Source organism: Oncorhynchus nerka, linkage group LG20 (genome assembly GCF_034236695.1).
Source record: "Oncorhynchus nerka isolate Pitt River linkage group LG20, Oner_Uvic_2.0, whole genome shotgun sequence".
In the NCBI taxonomy this organism is placed as follows: Eukaryota; Metazoa; Chordata; class Actinopteri; order Salmoniformes; family Salmonidae; genus Oncorhynchus; species Oncorhynchus nerka.
This window is the reverse complement of record NC_088415.1, coordinates 48418922-48437853: the sequence shown is the minus strand read 5'-3', so window position 1 is coordinate 48437853 and position 18932 is coordinate 48418922. Positions and strand designations below refer to the sequence as shown.

The 18932-nt window shown below is 41.9% G+C and overlaps 1 protein-coding gene across 4 annotated transcripts in view; it reads left to right on the top strand.

Moving 5' to 3' along the window:
- The first annotated feature begins 788 nt into the window (after nt 1–788).
- The window catches only part of LOC115102581 (tyrosine-protein phosphatase non-receptor type 11-like), a 92532-nt gene continuing 74388 nt past the window's right edge, over nt 789–18932 (top strand). For 2 of the 4 annotated variants that reach the window (XM_029622680.2, XM_029622678.2), the window contains exon 1: nt 789–1160. In XM_029622680.2, the coding sequence (XP_029478540.1) occupies nt 1147–1160 (14 nt within the window). In that variant the 5' untranslated portion in view covers nt 789–1146. The remainder of the gene's footprint in view (nt 1161–18932) is intronic. The other 2 variants (XM_029622682.2, XM_029622681.2) reach the window with 1 other exon arrangement.

Genomic DNA, 18932 nt, shown 5'->3' with positions numbered 1-18932 from the left:
AATTATCTTTTTGTTTTCTCATGATTTGGTTGGGTCTAACTGTGTTGCTGTCCTGGGGCTCTGTGGTGTCTGTTTGTGTTTGTGAACTCTCTCTCTCTCTCTCTCCGTTTCTACAGTATCTCCCTCCCCCTGCCTCTCAATCCAATTCAATTCAAGGAGCTTTATTGGCATGGGAAACATGTGTTAACATTGCCAAAGCAAGTGAAGTAGATAATAAACAGAAGTGAAATAAACAATTAAAATGAACAGTAAACATTAAACTCTCTCACCCCTGTGATTTTCCTTGGCTCTCTCTTGGCCTCTTCCCCCCTCTCCCCTTTCTCCTTTCTCTCTCTACATCTGTCTATCTTATTTTGTCTCTCTCTGTTTCTGTGCTTCTCTCCTCTCTCTCTCTCTGCAACCTACACCTTGCCTTCATGCCATTGTAAGATGAAGTGGACAGAGGCAGACAGAAGATTTAAATAGGTTTGCCATTATCCTTGCATTGTTGCTATTAATAACTCGAAAGGGAGTTCGTGGAGGGCTATTTTCTTATCAAGACTTGTGTAATCATGCATTTCAATACGAAAATTGGCAGCATTTAGGATACAGAATGTTATTTCAACTAGTTACCTTCTCATGGACTGCACTAATATGATGTGAGGTCCCATGTAGTGATAAGTAGGTCATGATTGAGATTATATAAAATTGTCTTTAATTTGCTTGCCCTCCCCTTTTGGTTTTAGAGGCTATATAATATTGAATTAGATTATATAATACAGACAAATATTTGATAGGCAATAGGCCTCTACACGCATGCACCAGACACAAGCCCACGCGCCTTCAGTCTGTTCTTCATTGTTCTGCTATTCCACCTGTAAGCGATCTGACATGAACCAAGTGGATATTATGGACATAGTATCATTTTTTTTTAACGACACACTTCAGTCTTTGTGTAAACCACACCGACCCTTAGTAGAATGAGTATCCCTGACTGTGGGCTTTGGAGGCGGGTTAGCCGGGGATATTGTCTTTGGAGTTGAACCTTGTTCTACAAACGCTCTCCCCAGTGCATGCTCGCCAACAGCGACACCGCGAAGCCCTAAAGGGAAGGCTTGATTTATTTGACTTTCCCTTCTCATTCGACGACAGCTTTCCAAGACTGCTATGACGTCTCGCAGGTAAGACCGGCTTTATCGAAACCAATGGAAGGAACCGGGAATAATCATTTCACCCATTATAACAGCGTTTCACGACTTATTCCCGGGACATGCCGTGTTGGACTTGCAGGTTGACGTTTTGACCCATTAAAACGCACAAAGCCCACAATGGTTGCCTCAATTAGTGGTATTGTTTTAGCTTTTGTCGGCATCTTGTATTTGGTATGACACAAGCTATTGACTGTAAGTTCAGAGTTACAATAACATTGTCATAGACAGTTAGGTTATAGACTAGTTTACGCTTGTAAGGCTATGGGACATGGCAAAACTCCTGTGCCGTTGAATATAGATTGATATAAAACGACAACTGTTCATTTGAAAACCAGGAGGGTCTTATTTGCTATAGCACACTAGTTCTCTCTCTCTCTCTCTGCTGTGCAGGAAACCACCAGGAGTTGAGCTATGATATCACGGTCCCCGGCTTGGCTTTTGCAGAATGCAAGCTCTGTTTTTGTAGTTAGAATGCAACATACTTGTTCAAATGTAGGTTGAATCGAGCTGGCTAGTTGTTGTATTTAGAAACAATAGGATAGGCCACAAATGAATGACACTTTGGTTTGGTTACATCAGAAATACGTGTTGCATTTTTACCTCAATGTGGTTAAAACCTGTTAGAACAAACATTTGAATGATTTGTAAACCTAAAACAAGTAATCGCAATTAACTATTTGGGAGGCTACTGTATACTAGCTTACATTACTGTCTTAATTGACATGTGGTTGTTTTCCAAAGTATTTCTCTATGATGTTTGAGAAACTGCATTAATTAGTCTTCACATTTAGATTTGATATTATTGTTGAACCATTTAGAGCACATTAGAGCATAGCACACTTACAGATAGGCCTTGATTTAAATGATGATGTTTGGTATGTTTGTTCAGTGAGGTATTTCATTCACTGACTTTTTGTAATCTGAACAGGACTGGTCAATATTACACATTTACAATTAAGTTATCAACTGTATTGTGTCCCCTATTATCAGTCATATCAGTAGGAAATAAGATAGTTTTAACCCAGTAAATAAGTCATTTTCAAATGTAGCCTAGTGTCAGTCTCATAAGACAATAGTAAAATCATCAGAATGGGGTTTAGGTAGGCCTATGCTATCCATTACTTGTTTTAGGCAGGCATAACCTCCACAAAACATTGTAGCTCAACCGTAAATTGTTCAATTACAACTGCAGTTTGTAATTGAGTTCAGCAAAGGCTATTGATTGCCATTTCAATCAATACATGTATCTTTATGTACTAGTTCAAACACCATACATATTATGCTTTTCTGGTAAGTGTGTAAGTGTAATCCTACCTGTCCAGCTGTGTACTGTAGTTATGTAAACACTTTTTTGACATGTAGTCTAAAGGTGGGCAGCTGCAAGTACCTGCAAGTGGAGATAAGTCTACAGTACACAAAATAACATCAACATTGACCATGTCAGCAATCTAAGAGTTGACAGTGTACACAGACACCCCTATATGAGTATGCTCTAAATGAGAGAGATGCATCACATCAACGTTTCCAAACGGGATTGCCACTGTAGAAGCAAAGCTGTGCGAAAAAATGAATGGATGTTAGATAACAACAATGTCGTTTAGCAATGCGGTCCAACAACATTTATTTCTGTTTCTTGAGAACAAAAGGGGTGTAATTCATCCATGTGGCAGTTTGGCTAAAATAACCGCTTATAAAACAGCTTTCATTAATACTGCCAGGATCTGGCAGTTAGTCTCTGTGCATCACAAAGGACTTGTCGTGAAGTAAAACATCTCGGCTCGTTCCCCTGAGAACTTTCTACCGTGTCTTTTTAGGTTCTCAGTGAGTTTGTGTCGAGCCTTTACTATGGACAAACAATAGCCTACATGTAGTTTCATGCTTGGGAGACACCGATAATATGACTTTGGTTGGACCGAAACAGTAGTAGCATTGAATTGGAGTTTGTTGATTATAGGGTTGTCACGATACCAGTATCACAAAACTATGAAACTTTTATTTTCCATGGCAAAGAAGAAAGAAAAACATAAAGCAGTCCAATCGCTTTTAGTCCTTAATAGCTTGGCAAATAAGAAAATGTGACACTCAATAAATGAAGTGTGCTTCATGTTTTGTTTTAATGCCATGATATTTCTGAGTATCACAATGCTGGTATCGTGACAACCTAGTTGGTTAGTGGGTGTTTGTTTCCATCCTTTGTCATCTGTTCTGTTTAGTCTGTGGTTCAGTACTTCCTGCTCCTGTGAGCCACAAGGGAACTGTTTCTGACCCATTCATCTGGGTGCCATCTTGGAAAGAGCGTCTGCTTCTGAACTTACCATTTAGCAGTCAAACATTTGAGTCCGTCAGTTTTTACTTCAGATCAACCAATAATGAATAGTTAGTGTGTTTTGCCTTTTATCATCAAATGCAAAGTACTTCATAACTATTAGTGACAGTTCAATGAAGGGCGTCGTTTTGAGTAAGTCGCATGCAGAACGTTCTATAATCGGTGCTGTATATAATGCTGCTCCTGAGTGATTTATTCCCTGCACCAGAATTCACAACATTTCGACAACCGTGTGTGTCCCTCTTCTTTCATCATTCAGTAACACATTACTGGAGGTTGGCTTGCACATTGCCACAATAACACTGTAATAAGCTTGACATGATCCCTATCACAATGGAGTTGCATGTGTCATACCAATTTGACATTGTTCGCTAAAGCAGGAGTTCTCATACCTAGAACGTTTTGCCGGTCCATCCTGGTGCTCTTCAGATAAAGCGGTTCCAAGTTTTCCAGTATTGGAAATCTCTTTGGGCTCTTTTGTTTGTGGAACGAGTCTTTCACTGAAATGGATTGAAACTGTGGAAAACAGTGAGTCATTCGGGGTGGAGAAGCCCTCAGGAAAACAACAGGCCAATGTGGAGATGTAAGATAGCCCATCCAAAATGTCCAGGAATTCACAATAAAAGCTGTTATAGCCATACTATAATTACCAATACAGTCAAATCCTTTCATCTTCCCTCCAGCTGCGATTGATTTAGGTTATCACATTTTGATATCATTTCCAGCAACTGTTTGATGCATAACCACAGCACTCTCAAATGTATCCGCCAGTTTGTCATTTTGATATCATTTACAGCAACTGTTTGATGCATAACCACAGCACTCTCAAATGTATCCGCCAGTTTGTCATTTTGATATCATTTACAGCAACTGTTTGATGCATAACCACAGCACTCTCAAATGTATCCGCCAGTTTGTCATTTTGATATCATTTACAGCAACTGTTTGATGCATAACCACAGCACTCTCAAATGTATCCGCCAGTTTGTCATTTTGATATCATTGCCAGCAACTGTTTGATGCATAACCACAGCACTCTCAAATGTATCCGCCAGTTTGTCATTTTGATATCATTTCCAGCAACTGTTTGATGCATAACCACAGCACTCTCAAATGTATCTGCCAGTTTGTCATTTTGATATCATTTCCAGCAACTGTTTGATGCATAACCACAGCACTCTCAAATGTATCCGCCAGTTTGTCATTTTGATATCATTGCCAGGAACTGTTTGATGCATAACCACAGCACTCTCAAATGTATCCGCCAGTTTGTCATTTTGATATCATTTACAGCAACTGTTTGATGCATAACCACAGCACTCTCAAATGTATCCGCCAGTTTGTCATTTTGATATCATTTCCAGCAACTGTTTGATGCATAACCACAGCACTCTCAAATGTATCCGCCAGTTTGTCATTTTGATATCATTTCCAGCAACTGTTTGATGCATAACCACAGCACTCTCAAATGTATCCGCCAGTTTGTCATTTTGATATCATTTCCAGCAACTGTTTGATGCATAACCACAGCACTCTCAAATGTATCCGCCAGTTTGTCATTTTGATATCATTTCCAGCAACTGTTTGATGTATAACCACAGCACTCTCAAATGTATCCGCCAGTTTGTCATTTTGATATCATTTCCAGCAACTGTTTGATGCATAACCACAGCACTCTCAAATGTATCTGCCAGTTTGTCATTTTGATGGTTGGTTTGCTCTAGGATATTTTGGGATTTATGAAATATGTTTCTTCTGTTATTTGTAGCTGTATGATTCATAAACTAATGCTATTCTTTTTTCATTCTTGGACTTTCCACATGGGTGTGTGTGGAGATAAAGCCACCACGTTTAGATCAAAGTTACTGCTACTGGCGAATGACTAACTGATGCCATTTAAAGGGTAGCTCACAAGCTTGAAGTATGAACATGTCTGATAAACTTTGATTTGGGTTAACTATCCCTTTAAATGTGCACATTTCTGGCTTCATAATATTTCACCAATTTAAACTACAATAACATGCATTTTAGCTACCAGTTGCTAAAGTCACATTTTGAAGAGGATATAGCTGTCCAAGCTTTATCAGTTTTTCATACCTGCTTTCTTCCCAATTGTGATTGATCAACATCTTGCTTCAAAAATGTTATCCAAGGTTTGGGAAGTTAGGTTTTTCCATCATCAAATTAATCAAGATAGCGCAACACTCTCAAAATGGGTTAAATATCACAGACAATGTGTAATGGTCAGGTTATATTAAACCACCAATGCTACACTTGTCTGGCCACAGTTGAACCTGTAGCTCCATGTAACCAGAGTAGCACGGCTTGCTCTCTCTTCAAACTGTGTGCATAGCCTCTGCTCATGCAATTTAAATGGATTGCCCATTAAGTCTAAAAGCCCTCTTACCCAGATGTTCAATATCATTGCACTCAAAAAGGCAGAATAGTTAGCCATCCCCTCAAAACAGAGGGGGCTAGTCCATATGCATACCTTCATATACGCATTTCATGTGCAACTTGAAAGCGCTAAGTTAGCTGCTAACCGCTAGCTGACTACATAGTGATGTGGGGCATCTAGCCGCTGAGGGTGGGTTTGCACTGCAGGTAAATACGGCAGGATTATCAGCTGTTCTAAAAATACCAGTAACATGACCAAAATCCACACCCCGGGGCTTGTCTGTGACCGATATAGCCCTAACGGAGCTTTCATGCAGCGTTGGGGGCACTAAGTACATCACCTTTTTGTCACCAGGCCTAGCCAGTGCTTTAAATAGCCCAGGCTGTACTGATCTTGAGACATTATGTAAGAGAATAGAGAGCGGGCGTGATGTATGCACATGGGGCCTCTGTTTCCCCTGTCTGTCTGTGCAAGCTAGCGCTGTACTCTGTGCTGTGTTCAACCCGCTGAGCCATGGCTTTTTGACTGTGTTGCTCTCCCTTCCATCTGTCACTCTACAGTTTGCTCTCTCCCTCTCTGTATGTCTTCATGTCTTATACCAGTCTCTCATTGACAGTTTCGCATCAGGCACATTGAGAAACACTGGTTCTGCCGCAGTGACTCTGGATTATGTGCTCAAAACTATTCTCTCTCTCTCTCTCTCTCTCTCTCGCTCTCTCTTTCGGCCAGTGCTCCATGCCTGATACGGGAAATTGAAGGGCCTGGTAGTTGTCAAAGGAAATTCCCTGTGTCACTCCTGCAGTCGTGTTCTGTGAGGATAGAGAGATGATATTTGTAGCGCGGGGACACCACAGAAAGGGCCCGCTTCAGGTATTTTTATACTGCAAATGGTTTTTACTTGTTGAATTCATAGTATAGTAAGTCAAGTTGTCTTAATCTGTTAAATATATTCATAAACAAAATGACAAACAAGGGTCTCCATTTTGGTGGGGCACATCTGTTCAAAAGCTGATCTATTTGCAAAAGGGATTTCTCAGTGAGAGATGTGGCTAGCATGGACACTTCCAGTTAATCATTCAACTCTGCACAAAGAAAAAGAGAAAGGGCAAACACATTGGCCCCAGACTTACACAATAACCAGCCAATTCAAAGTTTGACAAAGAAATCCCATTCTGGTGTCCATTCCTACCACATCACATTGGTGTATTGTTTTTTAACTGAATGTCATAGTAACACTTTACCTAAGATATCCAGGTATAATTCCTTGTAACTTGTTATAAGCATGTATGAGCCTTTGTCATTTCTTAGAACAATGCTTATAATATGTCATGTCTCTCCATTCGCCAATGAAAGGCCATAGAGGAGCCTGCAGGCCTCATGTCTTGAGGGTGTACTTGCTAACCATTAGCGTCTTCATGACAGATTGAATAGGACCCCTGGGACTGGATCAGGCATAAGCAGGAAGCTTACGGGGGAAACTTAATAAGCTGGCCTGGCCTGGCCTCATGGCTTCCTATCTGGGCACATGCTGCTAGTGACATGAGTTTTCTGGGGAAAGTCTGCTAGTTTCTTCACTTCAGTGTGATTTATATACTTAATGTACAGTAAACTTCTTTAGAATTGGACAAGTAAATGGCATAGCTGAGCATTGGAAGCTGAGGGTATCTTTATGTTTTGTGGTTTTGTCCTTGTCCTGGTCATGTTTATCTTTGTTCATCCACCATGACTTGGTTGACATGCAGTAGCAATTGCTTATTCCTCTCAAACTTAAATAGTCACGTATCTTGCAATGCTCAAAGAGAATGCAAAAGAGAGCACAATCATTGGCATGCCTAATTTCAGGCATTAATCATGTACCTGATCTGATTCATTTCTAGATCATTTTGAAATAGTTTCCATTTGTTTCACTGTTCCCTATTTCAGATATCATTTTTGTAATGAAATGCATTTAATATTGTGTTGCAACGTAATACTTTTTTTTCCATCAGCATCATTCGGAAATGCCGGAACTAAGGTGTTGGACCTAACTCATGTAGGCCAGCTACTGTATCCAATAGTACTTTATGTTCAACATTATCTAGCACATAACAGCAACATAAACTCCAATATGCTACTAGAGAACATACAGAGAGACCTAGCATAGTTTTCTATGTTGTACATCCTTACTAGGCTCGGTGGTCAGTAATGTCCTACTGCGCATGTAGACTGGGCCTTTCTATCGGCCTTGCTTTGGGAACTGGCAACCACTGTCCTTAAAGGAAGGAAGGCATTAGCCATCAAGAGTTGGAGTCTTTGGTTGGCATGTCGACGGTGCCGAATCATGTAAGTCCCGAGGGACAGCCTGATAGCCGCTCCGAAGCCGATAGGAGCGCCTGTATCGTACTATCAGGGCCGCTCGCACTCATCCAAATCCCAGATTAAACGCCCCCACCTCTCTCGCTCCAACCCACAGTGGCAGCACTCCTACAAGTCCCAGCCCTTCCCCCTCGTTCCTCCCTCCCTCCCTTCACCTCCTTGTGTAACCGTGTAGGGGCTGGATTACTAAACTCTGAGGGAACTGAACCAGGGGGCTCTGACAAGCTCCAATCAGAATGGTGAGGTTGGGAAAAAAACCTTCCTGACATTAAAATGTATTTTAGTCACCCACATGCATTGGGTCTTACCAGTAAGTTGTTGTTGTTGTGTTTCTAGTGCAATGCACTAGGTCAAGTTAGTCTCACGCTTCAATGATTGATAGTTCATGACTTTGTGTGCATTTTGGAGGATCTGGCTGGAGTGGACTGGGTAGTGCTGGGTGGGTGGTGCTTGTTGGCGGACATTTGGTGTTAGGGCTTCTTGAGGGGATTTGACCCTGCTGAACTGCCAAGTGTGTGTGAACAGACCTGGGCAGTGTGATCCCAGGCCAGGTCAAGCCAGGGAGAGAGAGAGAGAAAGAGAGAGAAGGATTATGTGCAGTAATTGGTGAGCAGTGCTATTTGTTCCATTGAGGGGGTCAGGGGTCGAACAGGGGGTGACCTCCTGTCTGATCTTCATTAGCAGGCAAGCAGGTGTGTGTGTGTGTGTGTGTGTGTGTGTGTGTGTGTGTGTGTGTGTGTGTGTGTGTGTGTGTGTGTGTGTGTGTGTGTGTGCACATCTGTGCGTGCGTGCATTTGTTTGTTAGTATGTGTTTAGTGCTGAGGTGAGGGTTGCAGACTAGACAGACTAGAACCCGAAACAGAAAGTGATACTGACCGCTCTCTCTTGTCCTTTGACCTGCAATCGACACAAAGGTATTTTGCTTGTGTTTAAGTGTCGGGCACTTTGTCGGGTGTTTGTTCCAATTTCAAAGCAAACCAAACAAAGCTCTTTGAACATTGTTGCATGTGTAGTGCTACTACGTGATTCACTAAACCTGTTGTATAAGCTGTGCATAAAAGATGCAAGTCATTTTGTTTGCCGGTTGTTATTATAGAACAATGGTGAACAGTTTCAAAGACTGAATGGTCTGAGTGGGCCAGCCATTGTTTCATCAGATGACATGAATGAAAGCAGTGCTGGTGTGACTTAATGTACAATAGTAACACATGGCATTCTTTTCCGATTGGTAGAGAAATGTTTTTCCATGGCCCGTGAAAACAATAATATTAAATCTAATCTGCACCCCAGTCAACAACCCAAGGTCTACAGTAGTCTACGGGACCCCAGTCAAAACACAATAAAACCCATGAGACTGTGTATTCAAGATGGTAGCACCACAGAATGCCATATATGTCCTTAGAATGTTGCTCCTAACCATAGCTCAAGTAACAACTGGTGGCAGCGGTGGCATTTGGAGGATATACAGTGAGCTCCAAATGATACAATGACTGAGGTTAAAGGTGCAGACTGTCAGCTTTAATTTGAGGATATTTTCATCCATATCGGGTAAACCTATTAGATATTCACTTATGTGTATTAAAGTAGTAAAAAGTTAAGTATTTGGTCCCATATTCATAGCACACAATGACTACATAAAGCTTGTGACAAATTTGTTGGACGCATCTGCTGTTTGTTTTGGTTGTGGTTCAGATTATTTTGTGCCCAAGAAATTAATGGTAAATAATGTATTGTGTCATTGTCACAAGTCGGTTCCTCTCCTTGTTTGGGCAGCGTTCGGCGGTCGGCGTCACCGGTCTTCTAGCCATCACCACTTTTCATTTTCCATTTGTTTTGTCTTGTTTTCCTACACACCTGGTTTTCATTTCCCTCATTAATTGTTGTGGACCGTTTTTCTAAATCCTGCCGCCTCCTCCCTCTGCCCGGTCTCCCTACGGCCCTGCAGACTGCGGAGGCCTTGTTTACACACGTCTCCCGGCACTACGGGGTGCCTGAGGACATAGTGTCTGATCTGGGTCCCCAGTTCACTTCGAGGGTCTGGAGGGCGTTCATGGAACGTCTGGGGGTCTCGATCAGCCTTACCTCAGGTTTTCACCCCGAGAGTAACGGGCAGGTGGAGAGAGTTAATCAGGATGTGGGTAGGTTTCTGAGGTCTTATTGCCAGGACCGGCCGGGGGCGGCGTTCGTGCCCTGGGCAGAGAAGCCCCAGAACTCGCTCTGCCACCCCTCCACTAACCTTTCCCCCTTCCAGTGCGTACTGGGGTATCAGCCGGTTCTGGCTCCTTGGCATCAGAGTCAGACCGAGGTTCCTTCTGTGGACGACTGGTTCCGGCGCGTGGAGGAGACATGGGACGCCGCTCATGTTCCCCTTCAGTGCGCCGTGCTGCGCCAGAAAGCCTTTGGGTTTGCACTGCCATGCGGCGCACCACCGGCCATCGCCGATCCACCTTTAATTTTCCATTTGTTTTGTCTTGTTTTCCTACACACCTGTTTTTCATTTCCCTCATTAATTGTTGTGTATTTAACCCTCTGTTCCCCCCCATGTCTTTGTGTGGAATTGTTTGTTGTAAGTGCTTGTGCACATGTTTACTGGTATGCGTCGGGTTTTGTACCCATGTTGGTTATTTCTTTATGCCGTTGGTTTTGCTCTCCTGCGTCTGACTTCCCTGCCACCAGTTACCCTTACAGTCATTTTGGAGTCACTTTTATTGTAAATAAGAATAGAATATGTTCCTAAACACTTTTACATTAATGTGGATGCTACTATGATTATGAAAAATCCTGAATGAATAGTAAATAATGATGAGTGAGAAAGTTAGACGCACAAATAGGTTGAGTATTTAAGAATTTTGTCCACAAATGTACCCACATTTATATGATACCGTACCAGTCAAAAGTTTGCACACACCTACTCATTCAAGGGTTTTCTTTATTTTGTACTATTTTCTACATTGTAGAATAATAGTGAAGACATCAAAACTATGAAATAACACACATGGACTCATGTAGTAACCAAAAAAGTCTTAAACAAATATTTTAAACAAATATATATTTTATATTCTTCAAAGTAGCCACCCTTTGCCTTGATGACAACTTTGCACACTCTTAGCATTCTCTCAACCAGCTTCATGAGGTAGTCACCTGGAAGGCATCTCAATTAACAGGTGTGCCTTTTTAATTTGTGGAATTTCTTCTTAATGCGTTTGGGCCAATGGGTTGTGTTGTGACAAGGTAGTGATGGTATACAGATGATAACCCTATTTGGTAAAAGACCCAAGTCCATATTATGGCAAGAACAGCTCAAATAGGCAAAGAGAAATGACAGTCCATCATTACTTTAAGACATGAAGGTCAGTCAATGCAGAACATTCCAAGAACTTTGAAAGTTTCTTCAAGTGCAGTCGCAAAAACCATCAAGCGCTATGATGAAACTGGCTCTCATGAGGACTGCCACAGAAAGAAGAAGACCCAGAGTTACCTCTGCTACAGAGGATAAGTTCATTAGAGTAGCAGCCTCAGGAATTGCAGCCCAAATAAATGCTTCACAGAGTTCAAGTAACAGACACATCTCAACATCAACTGTTCTGAGGAAACTGCGTGAACCAGGCATTCATGGTCGAATTGATGCAAAGAAATCACTACTAAAGGACACCAATAATAAGACGAGACTTGCTTGGGCCAAGAAACACGAGCAATGGACCGGTGGAAATCTGTTCTTTGGTCTGATGGGTCCAACCACTGTGTCTTTGTGAGACGCAGAGTAAGTAAACGGATGATCTCCGTGTGGTTCCCACCGTGAAGCATGGAGGAGGAGGTGTGATGGTGCTTTGCTGGTGACACTGTCTGTGATTTATTTAAGGCACACTTAACCAGCATGACTACCATAGCATTCTGCAGTGATACGCCATCCCATCTGGTTTGCGCTTAGTTGGACAATCATTTGTTTTTCAACAGGACAATGACCCAACACACCACCAGGCTGTGTAAGGGCTATTTGACCAAGAAGTAGAGTGATGGAGTGCTGCATCAGATGACATGGCCTCCACAATTACCTGACCTCAACCCAATTGATGGTTTGGGATGAGTTGGACCGCAGAGTGAAGGAAAATCAGCCAACAAGTGCTCAGCAGATGTGTGAACTCCTTCAAGACTGTTGGAAAAGCATTCCAGGTGATCTGGTTGAGAGAATGCTAAGAGTGTGCAAAGCTGTGTTCAGGAAAGGAGGACTCGCAGGTCGAGAAAAACATTGTTAGCACATAAAATGCACGTTTCTTTATTGTGCTGTATTCCTCTGAGTAAGCCTCCCAAAATGCACACAAGGACTTGGCACTCCTGAGCACACCCAATAGGTTAAATTGCGGCCTCATCCAGCGAGGGTATCGTATTCTTAGCAAGGGAGGAGAATTCTCCACCTGGGCAAACTGTGAGAGGATCACGTACAAACACAATAATGTCCTTGGGCATGCTGTAGTTTTCAAATCTGGTGGATAAGTTGTCCCTCAGCTGCTTGAGGAAATCTTCCATAACCTCTGTGACAATGCCTAGTCCCTCTGTCTGTTGTTTATTTTGTGTGCTGAAGTGCAGTAGCCTTCCAGATGACAAGTCCAGATCAAACAACTCAAGCTCCCTAGTAGAGGCCTCCAATTTTTCCACCATGTCCACGACTATGACAGAATGTCAGCCAAAAAAGAAACATTGCAACATCCCTCAATTTCTAGAATAAAGTGGTGGTCAACTGCTGCCCTCATTTTAGTTTTTAAATATTTTGTTATCCACAACCTGGTCATGCAGCTCACAGAACCGCTCCAGCTCTTTTCCTTTACTCAGCCAGCGCACGTCATTGTGAAGCAGATCTTTGGGTGGCCTCCTCTGATTCTGTCACAAACTTGCATAAAATACGTTGGTGGGTACTTGATGTCCCTCTGATAAAGTTGATTATGCGCATTACTTTACCCATCACATCTTTCAGCTCACTGTTTAGTCTGGCACACAGCAAACTCTGATGGATGAGACAATGCAAGCCATTCATTTCCTTCACCAGCTGACCAGACCTCTGTGTCAGCCCACCATTTTTCAAATGGCAGACCTTGCCGCGTAAACAATTCTTCCAGCTTTGTGAATATGATGTCCCCAGTGGTGTCCTTCGAGGGGAATCAGTGCCAGTAGCTCTTCTTAAAATTAATTTCCATCAAAATAATGAAAATACAGTACCTTACAAAAGTATTCATGCCCCTTGGCGTTGTTTCTATTTTGTTGCATTACAACCTGTAATTTGAATGGATTTTTATTTGGATTTCATGTAATCGACGTACACAAAATAGTCCAACTTGGTGAAGGGAAATGAAAAAAAAAATATAGCTTGTTCCAAAAAAATTCAAAAAAATAAATAAATGTAAAGTGGCGCGTGCATATGTATTCAACCCGTTTGCTATGAAACCCCCAAATAAGATCTGGTGCAACCAATTACCTTCAGAAGTCACATAATTAGTTAAAATAAAGTCCAACTGTGTGCAATATAAGTGTGACATGATCTGTCACATGATCTCAGTATATATACACCTGTTCTGAAAGGCCCCAGAGTCTGCAACACCACTAAGCAAGGAGCACCACCAAGCAAGCGGCACTATGAAGACCAAGGAGCTCTCCAAACAGGTCAGGGACAAAGTTTTGGAGAAGTACAGATCAGGGTTGGGTTATAAAAAAATATCCAAAACTTTGAACATCCCACGGAGCACCATTACATCCATTATTACAAAATGGAAAGAATATGGCACATCAACAAACCTGCCAAGTGAGGGCAGCCCACCAAAACTCACAGACCATGTAAGGGGGGCATTAATCAGAGAGGCAACAAAGAGACCAAAGACCAAAGATAACCCTGAAGGAGCTGCAAAGCTCCACAGTGGAGATTGGATTATCTGTCCATAGTATCTGTCCATAGGACCATTTTAAACCATACACTTCACAAAGCTGGGCTTTACGGAAGAGTGGGCAGAAAAAAAGCCATTTGCTTAAAGAAAAAAATAAGCAAACAGATTTGGTGTTTGCCAATAGGCATGTGGGAGACTCCCCAAACATATGGAAGAAGGTACTCTGGTCAGATGAAACTAAAATTTAGCTTTTTGGTCATCAAGGCAAACGCTATGTCTGGCTCTAACCCAACACCCCTCATCACCCAGAGAACACCATTCCCACAGTGAAGCATGGTGATGGCAGCATCGTGCTGTGGGGATGTTTTTCCATCGGCAGGGACTGGGAAACTGGTCAGAATTGAAGGAATGATGGATGGCGCTAAATACAGGGACATTTTGAGGGAAACCTGTTAAAGTCATCAAGAGATTTGAGACTGGGACGGAGGTTCATCTTCCAGCAGGACAATGACCCTAAGCACACTTCTAAAGCAACACTCGAGTGGTTTAAGGGGAAACATTTGTCTTGGAATGGCCTAGTCAAAGCCCAGACCTCAATCCAATTGAGAATCTGTGGTATGACTTAAAGATTGCTGTACACCAGTTGGAACCCATCCAACTTGAAGGAGCTGTAGCGGTTTTGCCAAAAATCCCAGGGGCTAGATGTGCCAAGCTTATAGAGACATACCCCAGTTTGCGCTGTTCTGTAAAGGGAGTAGTACACAGCATTGTACGAGATCTTCAGTTTCTTGGCAATTTCTCGGGACAGCCTTCATTTCTTCATTTCTCAGAACAAGAATAGACTGACGATTTTCAGAAGAAAGTTTTTTGTTTCGGGCCATTTTGTCATTGAACCCACAAATGCTGACGCTCCAGATACTCAACTAGTCTAAAGAAGGCCAGTTTGATTGTTTCTTTAATCAGAACAACAGTTTCAGCTGTGCTAACGTAATTTCAAAAAGGGTTTTCTAATGATCAATTAGCCTTTTAAAATGATAAACTTGAATTAGCTAGCACAACGTACCATTGGAACACAGGAGTGATGGTTGCTGATAATGGGCCTCTGTACGCCTATGTAGATATTCCATTTTTAAAAATCAGCCGTTTCCAGCTACAATATTCATTTACATCATGAACAATGTCTACATTGTATTTCTGATCAATTTGATGTTATTTTAATGGACAAAAAATGTGCTTTTGTTTCAAAAACAAGGACATTTCTAAGTGACCCCAAACTTTTGAACGATAGTGTACAAACCACCAGTCAATCAAATATTCCTGGGAAGTAAATTTGTTTTTGTGCTTTAGACTTAAATACGCATAGATATTAAGGTGTAATTAGATTCCATCCTATCCCTTTAAGCTAAAAACAACATGATGCCATTGGTTCTACAACCATACATCCCACTTTAAACAGTATTAGTTAGCTAAACCCAGGTCACGCTAAGTTGAACTAGCTCTCTCAGGCTACCAAGATTGAAGTCAATTTGAAACTCTTGGACAAAGATAAATACTTACACGCTTCGATGCCAAACCCAAATACACCTGTACCAGCCAAAGGGGTGGCCGAAGATGGGTGTTGAACAGTTGCCAGAACAGAACATCTGCACGGTGTGTCATCTGTTCCCCACACAGAATACAATTACCTTAACAAAGGACAAGAACTGAACCAGAAAACTGAAAACCTTTATGTTGATATTTAAAGAAGTGCATGTGAATCGATTATTTCTCTCATAAGCTAGAGAGGAAAATGTCTCCAATTGTCACGGTATTCATCGGAAGAAGAAGAGGAATCGTCAGACCAAAATGCAGCGGGGTACGTGTTCATCTTTAATATACTGAACTGAACACGAAGATACAAAATAGGAATAACCGAAAACAGTCCCGCAAGGTGAAAACACTAAACAGAAAATAACCACCCACAACTAACAGTGGGAAAACAGGCTACCTAAGTATGGTTCTCAATCAGAGACAACGAAAGACAGCTGTCCCTGATTGAGAACCATACCGGGCCAAAACATAGAAATACAAGACCTAGACATACAAACATAGAATGCCCACCCACATCACACCCTGACCAAACAAAAAATAGAAACATACAAAGCAATCTACGGTCAGGGCGTGACACCAATATCCATTGTCATGGAGTGATGAGAATTCACCAAGTCGTCTGTGCACCAGAGATTACATTTTGTAGGAGACAAATGGATTAAATATTGAATTGAGCCCATATTGAGACCTTGGCTGAGGTCGTTTGAAGACAAGACACTGTAGGCCTACTGCCGACCAATAAGTTTCACTGACAACATATTACAGCTAATGTTCATAAAATCAAACTTTGTCACATGCGCTGAATACAACAAGTGTAGACCTTACCGTGAAATGCTTACTTACAAGCCCTTAAGAGGTTCTAAGGCAGCTAGGGACTGACATCTCTGTGGCAGATTGGGAAGATAGATTGGAGTTTATCCACACCTGCTCCATTAACTCCAGACATTGTCTCATTCAATTCAAGGTATTACACATATTACACTATTCTAAAACTAAGCAACATAGGATATTTCCTGATACATCCTTTGTGTGATACATGTCATGCTGCAGAGGGTACACTACTCCACTGCTTTGCATTATGCCCTAACTTATATGGTTAATAGTGTGGAATTTTTAGGATCCTTTCTGAAGTTCTGGAGGCTTCAATTAACCCAGACCCGCTTCTGATCATCCTGGGAGTGTCAGAAACCGTAAACAGATGAACCTGTCCCCAAAACATTCTCCTCTCTTACAGTCTCATTCAGCAAAAAAAAATATCTTGTTGTTTTGGAAAAGGAAGGAAGCTCCCTCCCAAATTATGGCTCAGTGAGTTGGCAAACACTACACTTAGAAAGAATTCGATATATTCTAAGCAATAAATTATCAACATTTTATCAAATCTGGCAGCCTCTCCTCACAGAATAATAGATGAATAAATGTCAAGAAAATATGCCTAAACTTCAACAAAAATGAAAAGATAATTTCACTGTAAAGAAGTTTAGACATAAGGGGCATCAGAGAAGAAAGTGCATCACCAAGAGCAGAGGGGGGTCAAAAACAGCCATTCACAGATACAGAGAGCAGAGGGGGTCTATAACATCCATTCACAGATACAGAGAGCAGAGGGGGTCTATAACAGCCAGATACAGAGAGCAGAGGGGGGTCTATAACAGCCATTCACAGATACAGAGAGCAGAAGGGGTTTATAACATCCAATCACAGATACAGAGAGCAGAGGGGGGGTCTATAACAGCCAATCACAGATACAGAGAGCAGAGGGGGTCTATAACAGCCAATCACAGATACAGTGAGCAGAGGGGGTCTATAACATCCATTCACAGATACAGTGAGCAGAGAGGGGGTCTATAACATCCAATCACAGATACAGAGAGCAGAGGGGTCTATAACAGCCATGCACAGATACAGAGAGCAGAGGGGGTCTATAACAGCCAATCACAGATACAGAGAGCAGAGGGGGTCTTTAACAGCCATCCACAGATACAGAGAGCAGAGGGGGGGTCTATAGAATCCATTCACAGATACATAGAGCAGAGGGGGTCTATAACAGCCATTCACAGATACAGAGAGCAGAGGGGATAAATAACAGCCATTCACAGATACAGAGAGCAGAGGGGGTCTATATAACATCCATTCACAGATACAGAGAGCAGAGGGGGTCTATAACAGCCATTCACAGATACAGAGAGCAGAGGGGATCAATAACAGCCATTCACAGATACAGAGAGCAGAGGGGGGGGTCTATAACATCCATTCACAGATACAGAGAGCAAAGGGGGGGTCTATTTAATCCAATCACAGATACAGAGAGCAGAGGGGGTCTACAACATCCAATCACAGATACAGAGAGCAGAGGGGGTCTATAACATCCATTCACAGATACAGAGAGCAGAGGGGGTCTATAACAGCCAATCACAGATACAGTGAGCAGAGGGGGTCTATAACAGCCAATCACAGATGCATAGAGCAGAGGGGGGGTCTATAACAGCCAATCACAATTATAGAGAGACATTTTAAAACCTCAAGAATCAAAGCAAGAAATTACAACTGTTTACAAATAGTTTCAGACTTTGCCACACTTACAGGGAATTACATTTTTACATATAGCCACACCCCCACATTTCTTACCCCGATCAGTGCGTTACACATTGTAACCATTTATACAAATATCCTTATTAAGAACAGACTTGCTGAGCCAGGTTTCAGAAAATACAATTAGCGTCAGTTGATTTAGCCCCAATCCTAACCAATCTAATTTTAGACAACAGGCTGCGTACATTTAAATGAAAAATACCAAAACCAGATCTTGATTTAAAATCAGAGGGGGTTTGGAGACATTGCATATCAGGGCCAGGGTTAGGTTGCACGTTACCTGATATCAACAAAAGAAGAATATCTAGTCACCTCTGTTTCATAACCTTGCACGGCTTCCCTTTTTTTAAGAGACCTACTGCAAGTGAATTCCACAAGATATATTCTAGACAATGCAAAACAGTAATGGTAGTGACACTAGTTTGTACTGCTCACATCATGACACAAATGCATCGGCACTTGGACGAGTCGCTGGAGTGGAAAAAGAGTGAGTGCCCGCAGACACAATGTCTAATGTAGGGTTGAGCACACTGTCAGATGTTCATTTTCTCCAGTAAAGTCAGTGCGCAAAGCAATACCACAAATTGGTGTTTTCTCTGAGAGATGTAAGAAAT